This window comes from Paramisgurnus dabryanus, chromosome 21 (assembly GCF_030506205.2).
Source record: "Paramisgurnus dabryanus chromosome 21, PD_genome_1.1, whole genome shotgun sequence".
Taxonomy (NCBI): Eukaryota; Metazoa; Chordata; class Actinopteri; order Cypriniformes; family Cobitidae; genus Paramisgurnus; species Paramisgurnus dabryanus.
In genome coordinates this window covers 681,340-697,359 of record NC_133357.1, presented here as the reverse complement: position 1 = coordinate 697,359, position 16,020 = coordinate 681,340, and the positions used below count along the sequence as shown (strand labels likewise).

General features: G+C 37.8%; 1 protein-coding gene across 1 annotated transcript in view; it reads left to right on the top strand.

Annotated features, from left to right (window-relative positions):
* The window catches only part of plxna2 (plexin A2), a 246,623-nt gene that overhangs the window by 179,918 nt on the left and 50,685 nt on the right, over positions 1 to 16,020 (top strand). The window contains exon 17 of the mRNA XM_065285403.2: positions 1,353 to 1,446. Coding sequence (XP_065141475.1) covers positions 1,353 to 1,446 — 94 coding nt within the window. The remainder of the gene's footprint in view (positions 1 to 1,352; positions 1,447 to 16,020) is intronic.

Sequence of the window (16,020 nt, the reverse complement as noted above, 5' to 3'; positions counted from 1 at the left end):
GTTTGGACTCATGCTGCGCTGCAAGAACTGACATACAGATGACGTCAAAGTACCGCGAGAGCGAGTCGAAATTAAACTACTCCGTAAGATTTCTTGAAGAGCTCTCGCGGTACTTTGACGTCATCCGAAAGCGGCGCCCCATAAAGTCAGTGACGCGGCTGACGTACGATGCGGCTGACTGTTATTTGTTCCGCCCCAGCTTCTTTTATTTTTCTTTTGTTTCGTGCGCCCGAGCTTTACAGTCTGGGGAGACGCAGGCTATAAGTTTGAAAAAAAAAAAAAACTTAGCAAACATGTCTGAGGAACAGGGCAGCGCGTCACTACAGTCACGTGACTTCACGCTCGAGCCGGAAGAGAAGACAATGCTGAATAAAGTCGTAATTCTGCTATTTTTGGACCAAACTGTATTTTCGATGCATCAACACAATCTTACTGACCCACTGATGTCACATGGACTACTTTGATGATGTTTTTATTAACTTTCTGGACATGGAAACCATACATAGATTTTCAATGAAGGGGAAAGCTCTCGGACTAAATCTAACGATAAAACATCTTAAACTGTGTTCCGAAGATGAACGGAGGTCTTCTGAGTTTAGAACGACATAAGGGTGAGTCATTAATTACATTATTTTCATTTTTGGGCGAACTATCCTTATTTAGTAGTCACGCTGTTCCCTTTGGGGGCGGAGGCGAAAACACCAGCTTATACAGTATGTAAATATACACACAGACAATGACGCCCCCCGCTGCACGCTAGAATCTCCGGAAAAACAAGCCTATTTTAACCGCAAAATGTACGCTTTTAAATATACAAAAACTGCTATCTCAAACATGGAGAGGCTTCTTCGTGATCTCAACTAACAGATTCTGCAATAAAACGAAAATCACAAATTTCGAAAAAAAAACTTTGTTTCTCATTTTCTTGAAACTTGTGCTGCCGACTTGAGTCCCTGGTTTCCGTGACGGGTCACATTTTTTCTGACAGTGATTATTTTGATTAATTTATTTTTGATATAATAAACATTTTAATTTAATTAATGCTTTCTATATGCATGCTACATGTTTATTTTTTATAATTTAAATTAAATATATATATTATAATTTAATATGTAATATTTCATTTGTCTTTTTTCTGTGATTTTGATATTTTTATTTTACAATGTAAAAAATGCTATATTAATAATTTTTTTTTGAGTTGAGATCACAGCTAAAATAATGAATCACTTTATTACAGCAGCAATGTTGAAACAGTGTGTAAAAACTATAAACTAGTTATACTATTATTAGCAGTTTGATAATAACAGGTTTATTATGAAAAAATATGCAAGTTGTGCTCTTATGTTTTATAGTGGACACACGCCTCTGGTGGTGACCGGGATGAACTTGGATGTCATACAGGAGCCGAGAATTCGGATCAAGTACGGCGGGCGGGAATCAGTAAATGTGAGTAACTGAAAGCAAATGCTGTTTACTTATTTATCCAGGTTATCGGCTGTATCTCAGTTATCTGCTCTCAGTGTTTGAAATGACCTCAGTTACCTGAGCTCAGGGCTTTTGGGAGAACGGCTCTCTCGTGTGAGCCGATATCTTATGAGAGTGAACAAACTGAAACCAAATCGTATCAGTTCGACCTCAGTAATGCGCGACCTTGGAAAGTGGCATGCATTGTCTGCAGGTTTGAGTTAATTGTCTGTGACTTTCAAAGAGAAAGGATCGGCTAGTCTACGCGCTGCCATTTTGGGATGCATTAAACTAATTTCCGTCCTTTCTGTTGACCCACGGAGGCGAGATCAGTCGTGACTCACTGCTATAACTCCAGAAATCTCATCTGGCTCCTACCCACAAGCCTCCGCGTGACCTCTTTTTAAGCCGCGTACTGTATCTGTAATTTCGACTAAGTACCTGCTGAATTATTCAGACTGCGTAAAACGGTGTGGATGAAGCATTTAATTTGAGCATTTTACTCGTCTGCTACAATTGCCAAACCGGCATTTGTTGGCCATTATCTGAAAAAATCTGTGTAAATTCTTCATCATTGAAAAGGTTTTCTGGATGTACCAGTGGATTGTGGAGTGCTGTGAGCGCTGTGTTGGTTAATGGCTTGCAAAAGCAAAATAATCTGCTGTCAGACAGGCTTATATTCAGACAGAAATAATAAGGCCGATGGCTGAGGAATTTGTGCAAATTCAATTCGCTCGAACACTGCAGGGAGTCCTAGTTGAATTAATGGAATAGTTATTATTTATTTATTTAATTTTTTTGCTTGATCTTACCAGACCATATGTTGGGATAACCAAAGACATCTAGTATTCAAAGAGAGAGAGACTTTAATGTACTTTCTCAATAAAAAAGATACAAGAAGGTACAAAAGTCGGTCAATGATGGGATGAACCATTCCTTTAACCGCAGAAGCTACAATTACGTATCTTTTTATTCCCGCCCTTCCCTGTATTTTCGGATGTGGGGGGCTTTAGGTGTCTGGCAATCAGAGTCGAGCACCCGTCAAGGCAGCTTTCAAACTGTCATGTGTCTCCTCCCCAAATTGCCTCTGTACCTCCTCCCACCACCCCGCACCCCCCTCACCTGGCAGGGTTCTCCGAAGTCGAACGAAAAGCACACAATTGCCTTTGTGCATCCTGCTGTACCTGTCACCAACCTGCAATTGAGACATTAATCATTTTCCTGATTATAGCTCAAAGATTAGTTTTGCTACCTTTGTCTTCTCCTGAGAGAAAGAAACATTCGACACGTGTGACGCCGGAGAGATCCCGTAATAAAGTCTGGAGACGCGTTCCCGGAGCGTTGTGTGCCGCTCTCCGAGCCCATCACAAAAGCACTTCAGTTTTCCTCTAAAACGAAGCGATCAGACGCCCCCACCAATCAGTGTCAAAGACTTCCCCAGACACCGTGGATGAGAGCGTGCTCGCAAAACCAACAAGAAGAACATGAACTAAAAGCATTGTAGCGTAGTGTGCATTTAACATAGAGCCACAGGCATTTGCTAGAAACTTGTAGTTTATATGAATTTCAGCTGTATATTTGTCTGATACTGTCAGAAAAAAATGGTCCCTAGCTGTCACTGGGCCGGTACACTTTCAAAAAGTACATCTTTGTACTTAAAGAGTTTATAATTGTATTTCAAAGGTACACATATCTGTACCTAAATGGTAGGAGCTTTTCAATACTGACCTAGTGACAGCTAGTTTGTGAAATAAAGTTTTATGCGCAAGAATGTAAAACAGCAAAAGAAAATGATTCAGAGGCGGTGGATCCTGAGGAAACATATTAAAGCAAAATGTCTTTCTGTGATGTTTTACCATGGCTAGAAGAAGATATCATGTCGGCCATTACGTCACTTCATGTGTCCAATCAGACATTCTGAAATGGTTCATGTGTACTGTAAAGGATTAGTTCACCCAAAAATGTTACGAAGCCGCACAATGCTTACATCAGTCTTTTCCATATGCAGAAAATGAATCGGACCTGTTCTTGAATTTGGGACCTGGCTAGCAAACTATTTCTTTAAAGTCCCCATGAAAATAAAATTAAAAATTGTAATTTGTTTTGGAATATTGTGGTATTTTGTGAGCTTCATTATTTAAAAAAAAAAGTGCCCTTATAATCTTTAATCAAAAATGTAAATTTCCTCCCCTTTTCAAATGGTATGGCAGGTAGGCGGGTTCTGGGAGAAGATCGCAGCCATTAGCAATTACCAACACGACCAAACTCAAACGATCCAATCAGGTCTCAGTGGAAAAATTCAAATCCTGCACTGCCTTATTTCACTTCAAGAGCAGTTTCACTCGGAAATACGTCACCACAGAGAAAATAAGGCAATCGCCAATTCCATTTCATGGCGACTTTAAGGGATTGGCAGTGTAACTCAAAAAAGTAATTAATTACTAGTTACTAATTAAATATTCAACCATGTAATTAGATTACTGTACAAATTAGTTAATTTTCTTAAATAAAAATCCAGATAATTTACTCACCACCATGTCATCCAAACTGTTAATGTCTTTCTTAGTCGAGAAGAAATTATGTTTTTTGAGGAAAACATTCCAGGATTTTTCTCATTTTAATGGACTTTAATGGACCCCAACACTTAACAGTTTTAATGCAGTTTAAAATTGCAATGTTAAAGGACTCTAAATGATCCCAAAAGAGGCATAAGGGTCTTATCTAGCGAAACGATTGTCATTTTTGGCAAGAAAAAAAAAATGCACTTTTAAACCTCAACTTCTCTTCTTCTTCTAGCTGTGTGACGACCCAGCGCGACATCACTGAATTGCGTAATGACGTTGAAAGGTCACGTGTTACATAAATGAAACGCACATTTGCAGACCATTTTAAACAATAAACTGACACAAAGACATTAATTATTATCATTCCACATAGGGGTGTGCAAAAAAATCGATTCACATTTGAATCGCGATTCAAGCTTTGCCGATTCAGAATCGATTCATAGCGTTACAAAAATCGATTCATACATTTTTTTTTTGTAATGCCGTGTTACTATTGTCCTGAATGAGTTTATCTCAGTTTTCCCATAGATGGCGCTGCGTTGTATTCACTCTGATGCCTGCACACTCTAGTGCAGGGGTTCTCAAAGTCCGGACTCCGGTCCGGATCTGGACCCGACGGGAACTTGATCCGGACCCGCGTCCACTTCATATTCCAAGTGCATTCATTTCTATGTGATTGATTAAATGTGTGCATTTGCTACTTTACAAATGCATATTAAACTTGTAAACCATTCGTTTAGTTTTATTTCTTTTTAGATTTAAGAGTATTCCTGGTCCGAAAATAAAACGAGTTATTTAAAAATTTCCTGTGTGACGCTGTAGCCATCACACACAGATATTATGCACAGCTACTTCATGTACTACGGCTTTTGATCAGTAAGTCTTTATCGATCTGAAATCACTGTTGGTTTGAGTCGTTTATAACATGCATTTGAAAAATCAACACTCGTCAAACATAATCATTATACATATTCTTTATTTTCATGAAAATACCTGAAAAGGTTTGAAGAACATAAATATAAATATATCCTTAAGACAGTTCCTGGAGCTGCGTGTGTCTGGTTCTTTGTCTGCAGCGCATATTGAGTTTCTGCACAAGAGCGCCCCCTGGCTTTTGGATGTAGCGGCATTTCACTGTAATTCATTGAGAAGCAGCAAGCATCATCGGCCAATTTATATGTGCACCCCTAATTTTGGTCAGTGTCTCCGTCTACCAACCACACCTTTTTTGCCATGGTTTATGCATCTGAATGGAAGACAAACTGTGCCATTTCTCTAATTAGGTTGCTCTGTAGTTTACACCTGGTTACTTTTGGCATACTTCTTGTGTTTATGTTTAATTTGTTTTACTTTAAATGCAAAATACACTTGTTATAAATGTACTTTAATTGAAAATACTTTTTCCAAACTATTTGTGTTGATTTGTTATATAAAAAAATGATTTACATAAAGTTATTACCATGCTTGACAATTTTTGTAATGACCAGTTTTTCCGGACCTATAAAAATGATAAGAATCCAGATTTGGACGTTTGAATGTAAACTTTGAGAACCCCTGCTCTAGTCTTTCCCACACATTGACTTTACTTGGGCGCGCTGCTCAGTTATATTAACAAGTGCCTAAGTATATCTGGTATCAAATTTTATCTTTTTTGTTTTTCTGTGATGATGACACTCTTTAATAATGACATTTTGTGTGCGACATGATGAGTTCGTTGTATGCGTTCATGTGCTCTCTGTTTCTCAATGAATTGGGATGCGACGCGAACAAGCTTGTGTCACAATGTATCCTTCATGTTTTTAAACCTGAGCAGAGTTTTAACATTAGAGGACTTCACGGAGCACCCGCGGACCGTATGGTTCCGGGTTTGTATTTGAAATGGTCAGTTGGGTCTGGGTCAGTCATAGTTCAATTACTTCGGGTCCCAAGTCTGATTAATATTGTGTGTAAAACCCGAGTCGAACGGAGAATGGCCGTGAGCCGTACCACGCTAAAGCTTGCGTGCAGTTTCAGCGTGCCTGTGGTTTCTATGGCGATAACTGGCTCTTTTCTATTATTATTAATAAACCATATATTTTCTCAAATCTATTGCACTGAACGAGCAAAGCTCAAGCTGACTCAAGATTTACAAAATGCAAAGCTGTAATGTAAAGTCCCCTGTCAGTGGGACAGCATGTAGACTTTTGAATCTGAAACAATGAGTGGATTTAGCTTTTTTTTAATTGGCAAGAGAGATATAGAAAGAGAGGCACTTTTCCTGCTTCTGCTCTATCTAATAGAAATAATAACCATTATAACACCAGTCACATTTATAATCTATATACCTGCACTGTCTATCATTAATGTACTATATTATTGTATTTAATAGAGTTTCATAAAAGGGGTAGGGATCGACCGATATGGATTTTTTTGTGCCGATGCCGATACCGATTTTTTTCCATCAGCTTTAGCCGATGACCGATACAGGCTGCCGATTTTCTTTAGCCGATATTTGGAGCCGATACTGCTTTTTCTCATTCAGTTTATATCATAAAAATGACACAATGATAAAACCAAATGTTACAACTCTTAATTTAAAAAAGGAACATTTACTGAACTATATTTAACAAATAGTAAAAAAGGTGAGGTAGAACAAGTAAGAAAATTCAGTGCTGCTTAAAATACATAAATAAAATAATAATTACACCATTGCACACAATAGCAGCAACCAAGCAGCATAACAAGGGGAACACTTTACTTTATCCATGAAAGTAACCAACTATTTACAACCTATTTAATGCTTAGGTCTAAGTTTTAGTGCACTTAACTTAATCTCTTGTAGAGCAAATGTCTTTAATAAGAAGACAAGGAAAATGTAAACAGCAATACTGATCAAAAAACAACTTAAAAAGAATTCTGAATAACATGCCAATTGCCCCACTTCTGTACCTCACACACCCTAGTGCCCTATAATAAATGCGAGGGATAGTTAGTTTGCCTCAGCTCGCTTAAAACGCATAAAACTGAACACATACATGAGGATTTGTGTACGGACTTCGGTCAGATAGTAGAGCGCGTGCACGTGGGAGAGGTGCAGTGAGACATGGATGAGAGAGTGCATGTATCTTTGCGCTCCCAGTGAACGGAAATGTTGACAAAACTAACAAAAAAACACTTCTCCGGTCACATAAAAGTCATGTGTGAACTGTTTGGAACTAAGTGCTTTGGGTCGAATTTCGTAATTTTTTTCGCTGACGAAAATTCCGCGAAACTCCGCGTTAACAACCATAAACGTATGCAACCATGAACTGCGCTCTCCACAATGACGAGAATTTATCAGCAATGGATATTGATTTTTAGCCTTTTACTACTACATATATTTATGGAGATGAGAATTAAAAACCCACCCTGTCCAGCTATGATCAGCTGTTCGGCTGATCACATGACCTGCGTTCGCTTGCGGCATTATGAGCACGCGTCGCGTCCAAACGTCAGACTGGTGGTCGCTGAATAAAACTCCTATAAATACCACGAAATCACGGAACAACGTCAGCATTATTTAATCCTATGACCAGTGTTCGTAACAGCTGCCGTATGCATACGGTTAGCCTAAAAGCTATTTGAAGCTCCCTAAATACAGTGGCAAGCAGTTTTATGGGCATTCGCGTTTTCCATTAGGACCACCAAACTTTCTTAGCTATGGTTGCACGCACATATAGAGCAACATGTTAACACTTTCAAAGTATATGGCAATATTTCAGTCAAACAGTTAAAAGATGCTTTGAAGTTTAAAACTTACCAGCGCAGGCTTGGAGCGCTCCGCTCTGCTAGTGGGGGGAGGGGCAATGCATGGGCTGCAGGCAGCCTCCAGCAACACAGAGCTGCCTGTGGGCGCCTGTCTGTAATTAATGCCGGGGAAAAACTATCGGCGAACGCAAGCCACGAATCGGCCGATGCCGATACACCTAAAACCTGCTAAAATCGGACCGATGTATCGGCCGGCCGATATATCGGTCGATCACTAAAAAGGGTCATCTAATTGCTTCATAACAGTTTTTATTTTTGCATAAAGACTAGGGGTGTGACGAGATCTCGTGCGACGAGATCTCGCGAGATTCAATGTGTTTCGCGAGATTACATGTGTCTCGCGATATTTCTTGTGGAGGTGAAATGCTGGCCGTTTCTCAAATAAAAGACTGCATCCTTCGGAGGTCTCATTTTTAAACTTCATTTACTCCCATATGTTGATCAATCAACACTGGCTGCCACAAATAGATTTTTCATGATTCCCATTAACATTTTAATTTTACTATTTAAAACGGCTTAATTCATTGCAGCGAGTGCCCAGCGCGCCTCCATCCTCCCTCTCTCGTTGTGTGAAGCGCCTCAACAGCGCGCGCCGTCGGCCCCTCCCCTCTCTATGAAACGCGCCTCCAGTGAAAGGTATTTTAACTCCGTGTTCCTCCGTGTACTTTCTCTTTTTCGCGTAAACGTCAACAGTCACGGATGTTACTGACAGCTGATCAAGTTCATCATGGGTGACTTTACAAAAGGTTAGCAGTAGTGTTTCCCACACATACCCTTTCTGATGTGAGTCTGTGTCCGAGCTCTCTCCCTACCTATGATGTGGCATGCCCGTGCACGTGTTCTGGAGTAACAGCAACCGTGTATTCTCTCATATTTCTGAATTTGCAACAAATTGTCTGCGCTATATGCGATATACAATAAAACTACCACTCGTATTTAAATAAAAAAGCGCTCATAACACAACAACACTGATGAGAAGAGCAACATCAGTACAGCCTCAATGTTAATGTATGATAATTTTTTTAGACGATGTCGCGTTTTAAGCAGCAGTTAAAGAAAGAGCTGATTGGATTAAACAAAGAGTAACTGGGTCGTGGGTCCTTACTGGGTCCTGTTTAGTCACTATTGTATAGACAACAGAACAGAAACTATGTAAAAATAGCATTCAGTTGTGTTAGAAAGCAATATAATGTGAAGGATGCAGGCATTTGTTATAATACATACATAATGCTTTTTATTTATAGACCACAAATGTAATGTGTTTGTTAATGTTGTTTAATGTAACTTGGTTTTAATACTTTATTTGAACCAATTATTATTGCATCTTCGTTATTATGTAATTTTAAATGCTACTGCTCACTTGGGTCTATTTTTATTACCCCAAAATAAAAAATTACTTCATTATCAGTTAGCAAAGCAATTGTTAGGGCCAGTCCTTGATTAGTTAAAACATTTAAAAAAAAATTGATTTCAGTTTCTTATTCATTTATTTTATCATTGTGGGTTTCTTAAAAAGTGTACAAATATCGTCTCGTCTCGTTCTCGTGAACCCAATCTCGTGTTTCGTCTCGTCTCGTGGATTAAGTGTCTCGTCACACCCCTAATAAAGACATAAAGTAATATCAAACTACATTTAATTTGTTGTGTTTCTTTTCTTTAAAATTGCATATCTACTACAATCAGTCACATAGGAAACAGTAAACTACATTTACATACTGTGAATCGTTTTTTAAATCGAGAATCGTTTTTGAATCGAAAATCGATTTTGAATCGAATCTTGAGCCGAAAAATCGGAATCGAATCGTGAAATTTTCTGAATCGTGCACCCCTAATTCCACATACAACAACGTCGGAACGGTCCTCTTTCTTCACACTTGTAAACACTGGGGCGTAGTTTTGATACGTCATCCGTGAAATCCGTAGTTTCGATACGTCATCCGTGTCCTCATGACGTATTATGTGAGGTTGCGATTGCGCGTCACAGGACCGGAAGAAGACGAGAAGTTGTGCTTTAAAAGTGCATATAATTTATTTTTCTTGCCAAAATGACAATCATTTCGCTAGATAAGACCCTTATGCCTCGTTTGGGATCGTTTAGAGTCCTTTGAAACTGCAATTTTAAACTGCATTAAAAATGTTAAGTATTGGGGTCCATTAAAGTCAATTAAAATGAGAAAAATCCTGGAATGTTTTCCTCAAAAAACATAATTTCTTTTCACTATTAACCAACTATTAACTACTTTTGCCTCAATATACTTGTAATAAATGTTTATTTATATTTTGCAAAGTAATTGTTAAGTATTGGTAAGACACTGCTTAGTGCATTCTATCTAATCTATGAATTCAATTTATACTCCACTTCGCATTGTGCCGCATTACCATCTTAGGTGTGCATTATTTTAACATTAGACTTTGCATATCTACTACAATCAGTCACATAGGAAACAGTAAACTACATTTACATACTGTGAATCGTTTTTTAAATCGAGAATCGTTTTTGAATCGAAAATCGATTTTGAATCGAATCTTGAGCCGAAAAATCGGAATCGAATCGTGAAATTTTCTGAACCGTGCACCCCTAATTCCACATACAACAACGTCGGAACGGTCCTCTTTCTTCACACTTGTAAACACTGGGGCGTAGTTTTGATACGTCATCCGTGAAATCCGTAGTTTCGATACGTCATCCGTGTCCTCATGACGTATTATGTGAGGTTGCGATTGCGTGTCACAGGACCGGAAGAAGACGAGAAGTTGTGCATTAAAAGTGCATATAATTTATTTTTCTTGCCAAAATGACAATCATTTCGCTAGATAAGACCCTTATGCCTCGTTTGGGATCGTTTAGAGTCCTTTGAAACTGCAATTTTAAACTGCATTAAAAATGTTAAGTATTGGGGTCCATTAAAGTCAATTAAAATGAGAAAAATCCTGGAATGTTTTCCTCAAAAAACATAATTTCTTTTCACTATTAACCAACTATTAACTACTTTTGCCTCAATATACTTGTAATAAATGTTTATTTATATTTTGCAAAGTAATTGTTAAGTATTGGTAAGACACTGCTTAGTGCATTCTATCTAATCTATGAATTCAATTTATACTCCACTTCGCATTGTGCCGCATTACCATCTTAGGTGTGCATTATTTTAACATTAGACTTTGCATATCTGCTACAATCAGTCACATAGGAAACAGTAAACTACATTTACATACTGTGAATCGTTTTTTAAATCGAGAATCGTTTTTGAATTGAAAATCGTTTTTGAATCGAATCTTGAGCCGAAAAATCGGAATCGAATCGTGAAATTTTCTGAATCGTGCACCCCTAATTCCACATACAACAACGTCGGAACGGTCCTCTTTCTTCACACTTGTAAACACTGGGGCGTAGTTTTGATACGTCATCCGTGAAATCCGTAGTTTCGATACGTCATCCGTGTCCTCATGACGTATTATGTGAGGTTGCGATTGCGCGTCACAGGACCGGAAGAAGACGAGAAGTTGTGCTTTAAAAGTGCATATAATTTATTTTTCTTGCCAAAATGACAATCATTTCGCTAGATAAGACCCTTATGCCTCGTTTGGGATCGTTTAGAGTCCTTTGAAACTGCAATTTTAAACTGCATTAAAAATGTTAAGTATTGGGGTCCATTAAAGTCAATTAAAATGAGAAAAATCCTGGAATGTTTTCCTCAAAAAACATAATTTCTTTTCACTATTAACCAACTATTAACTACTTTTGCCTCAATATACTTGTAATAAATGTTTATTTATATTTTGCAAAGTAATTGTTAAGTATTGGTAAGACACTGCTTAGTGCATTCTATCTAATCTATGAATTCAATTTATACTCCACTTCGCATTGTGCCGCATTACCATCTTAGGTGTGCATTATTTTAACATTAGACTTTGCATATCTACTACAATCAGTCACATAGGAAACAGTAAACTACATTTACATACTGTGAATCGTTTTTTAAATCGAGAATCGTTTTTGAATCGAAAATCGATTTTGAAACGAATCTTGAGCCGAAAAATCGGAATCGAATCGTGAAATTTTCTGAATCGTGCACCCCTAATTCCACATACAACAACGTCGGAACGGTCCTCTTTCTTCACACTTGTAAACACTGGGGCGTAGTTTTGATACGTCATCCGTGAAATCCGTAGTTTCGATACGTCATCCGTGTCCTCATGACGTATTATGTGAGGTTGCGATTGCGCGTCACAGGACCGGAAGAAGACGAGAAGTTGTGCTTTAAAAGTGCATATAATTTATTTTTCTTGCCAAAATGACAATCATTTCGCTAGATAAGACCCTTATGCCTCGTTTGGGATCGTTTAGAGTCCTTTGAAACTGCAATTTTAAACTGCATTAAAAATGTTAAGTATTGGGGTCCATTAAAGTCAATTAAAATGAGAAAAATCCTGGAATGTTTTCCTCAAAAAACATAATTTCTTTTCACTATTAACCAACTATTAACTACTTTTGCCTCAATATACTTGTAATAAATGTTTATTTATATTTTGCAAGTAATTAAGTATTGGTAAGACACTGCTTAGTGCATTCTATCTAATCTATGAATTCAATTTATACTCCACTTCGCATTGTGCCGCATTACCATCTTAGGTGTGCATTATTTTAACATTAGACTTTAATTTTGTGGTTAAATCCACTATTGTAGTATATATAATTATAATAAAGTCCATACACAGTATTTAATTCAATTACATCAGAAGTAACTGTAATTAAATTATAAGAGTTAACTTTAGAGTTTTTCAAGCGAAAAGTAATTTAATTACAGTAGAATAACACCGACTCAGGTAAAGACAAAATACAAAATAAACACCTTGTCTCCGATTCTAGCTTTTCACCCTGAAGCTGGAGAGATGAGTGTAGAGATAGTTAGATTCATTAACTTAGGTGGATGGCACTGAGCTTTGTCGAGTCATTTCATGTCAGTTCATGGAAAAACCTGAAACCAATTATTTCAGAGAGACAGGAAAGTGAATGGCTCCCAATTATTTTCACAGCCAAATACCTGCAGAGATAGTCAGATGATCTTAGTCTGGTGCAGGTCCTAGAATAGTGCAAATAAAAAAAATAATCAACCACCTTAAACATAAGGTTTTGACCCGTTTTGTATCTACATGTCCGTGTGCTTGCACTGGATGTTATTTAGTATTCAAATTAAAATCTTCCAATTACCAGTATAGTGAATTTAAGACAGTGGGAGAAAGGAGGAAGTGAAAAAGCAAACTGGTACGGCAAAACAAAATGTGACAACCGGCAATGTGCGTTCAGCCAGTTTAAAACAGATGGTGTGCAGAGCCTGAGCCAGGCTCTTTCAGGCTGTTCTGGGTCGTGCCAGGCTGATTGTGTCCACAGCATCTGTTTCTGGCATGGCGATGCCATCAAAGGGCAAATGAAAAACAATAATAAAGTTCAGTTCATCACGGTCTGCTAGGTTTGTCAGTGCCGTGAGAAGCATGTAGGTCTCATTTAGGATGTAAAAGCCTAATGGTTAGAAATCTGGGCGAGCAATACAAATGTTGCAGGTTTAGTCCTTAGCACTATTCGGACAGGATTAGTTTTCCAAACAACGTTTGAGTTTCAACGTGTCCTCCAGGACGTCTGTGATTTGATGTACTGATTCGGACGAGATTAATATGATGCAGGCTATTCCAGAGATGGGAGTGTCTGTTTCTTCATTTGGGCGTTGCAGAAGAGCACGTGCTCTGGATACGCCTGTTTGTAATGTTTAATATTTTGCTTTAAATGTAAAATTATGACAGAACATTAACAAATCAAAATAAAATATACAAATCCTACTAAAGTAACGTTAGCCTACGTGTTTTATATAACTATCTGCTTATAATAAACCCAAAGAAATGAAGAAATAATGATTAATAACAATTTATTATCTTTAATAATTAACATTAACATTCCGGAGTTGAATAATTTTGAACGGAGTTTCTTATAACGTTAATGATATTACAGTGGCCAATCTTAACAGTGTTTGATATTCAGCTCGTCTTGATTTAATTATTTTATTTTGCCTGAATGAATGGGACTCAGGAAATACAATATACGCACATTAGTAAGACCTTACAGCAGATCACGGTGGCCAAAACACGAAATGAACCGCGTTTTCAAAAGATATTGTGGGCAAACACAGACATTTGCATCCTGAGTTCGGCGAAAAACAGTAGGTAAATTCAGAGCCAGCTATGCCTCAGTATTTATGACAGTGGGTAATGGACAATTACGCTTCTAACCTGTAGGGGGAGCAAAGAGCCAAAACTCTTTGGTGTTGCTTTAAAGTGCATTCAGTCTATACATATTATTGAGCTTTACATCCCTTTTTCAAGATTTGGAAAATGTTAGTATTTAGCAAAAAATAAAAGATCACAGATGATTTTGTATTTTTTTTTAATATTTTGTTTTACTTTTGTTAAACTTTTAGGTGGCATTACTAAATCAAAAATAAGATCAAATTTTGCAAGGGGGATGTAAACTTATAAGCTCGACTTAGGTATTGAATATTGCGATGTAAGGATTTGTTTATGTATGATTTTACATAAGGTTACATGTTATATATACTAAAGGATAATTTTAAAGGATCAATTAACCCTGGAGAACCCACGGGTCAATTTGGGCCAATGTTAATTGCTGCTAAGAGAAGGGTTCTTGGGTTCTCCAGGGTTAATGTTCAAGGAAGGCTCATTATAGTTTTAAGGGCAGGATTATAATACTGTAGCTTTAAACATTTGTATTGTGTCTATTTTATTACTTTTATCAAAGTTTAAGAGTGCTGTGATGAAAATTTGTCAGAAATGCACTGTTTTGGGCTTGTCCCATCGCATTATAATACGATCCCCTTCTGACATCACAAGGGGAGAATTTTTTTTCAATGACCTTTTTTTCCACATGCTTGCAGAGAATGGTTTACCAAAACTACTGTAGTCTTTTTAAAGTGGACATATCATGAAAATCTGACTTTTCCATGTTTAAGTGCTATAACTGGGTCTCCAGTGCTTCTATCAACCTAGAAAATGTGGAAAAAGATCAACCCGGTAACTTACAGTAGTTTTGGTAAACCATTCTCTGCAAGCATGTGAAAAAATAGGTCATTGAAAAAAATGTCTCCCCTTGTGATGTCAGAAGGGGATTGTATTACTGGATAATAATACCGCCAGCCACAGCACTGCCATTTAGGGCAGCGAGAGAGAGAGATAATAATTGGCAGCACAACTGAGTTTCAATTTCAACAAATCACCATTCTGCCAATCAGTGTTTGCATTTCATCAGCTCATTTGCATTTAAAAGGACACACCCAAAAATGGCACATTTTTGCTAGCACCTACAAAGTGGCAATTTTAACATGCTATAGTAAATAATCTATATGGTATTTTTAACTAAAACTTCACATATGTATTCTGGGGACACCAAAGATTTTTTTATATCTTTAAAAAAGTATTGTGATATGTCCCCTTTAATTTCCCCTCTATATTAAAGCTATAAAAATACATTTACATTTATGCATTTGGAATCCTTTTTCATTTACCCTATCGTTAGTAACTTTACCCATGTAAGTCAGTTATTAGCCATGCATCTTAAAACAAACCATTATTCAGCGCAAAGGAAAAAAACCTCTCCTGAAAACTTGTTTTCTCTCCAAATCGTTTTCCATAAGGATGAATGTTTTCTTCAGAATACATCAAACCAGTGAGCAAAGAAAAACCAATACCAGTTAATCACTGACAAAAACACTGTAGCAATCTTAGGATGTCAGTGAAGAATATCACTTATTATATACTCCTCACGGCCCAAAGTGCAGAGGAATGCAGCGCAAAAGCTCTGGAATGAGATGCACCAAATCAAGTTTGTGTGGTCTAAAGTAGTTAGTATTGATTGCGGCTCTGGCTGCGAGGAGTCGAGATGCAAGCAGGAGGCGGGGCGATCGCCGGTCCTGCCGGGCTTTGAAGATATTTAGCTCTAATTAAGTTTCTCTCCTGAGAGTCGAAGAGAAGAAAGGAGCGAGATGAAAAACTCCCGGCGCAGTCGGGCTTTCACAGCAATCAATTTTGTTGTCAGAGCGTCAGTGTTGTTCTCTGCTGCTCGGAGGGAACGGCTCGATGTTTGAGCGTGTCCGTCGAATGTGACTGCTGATGTTTATGCGGTACAGCTCACGGTTGTTGA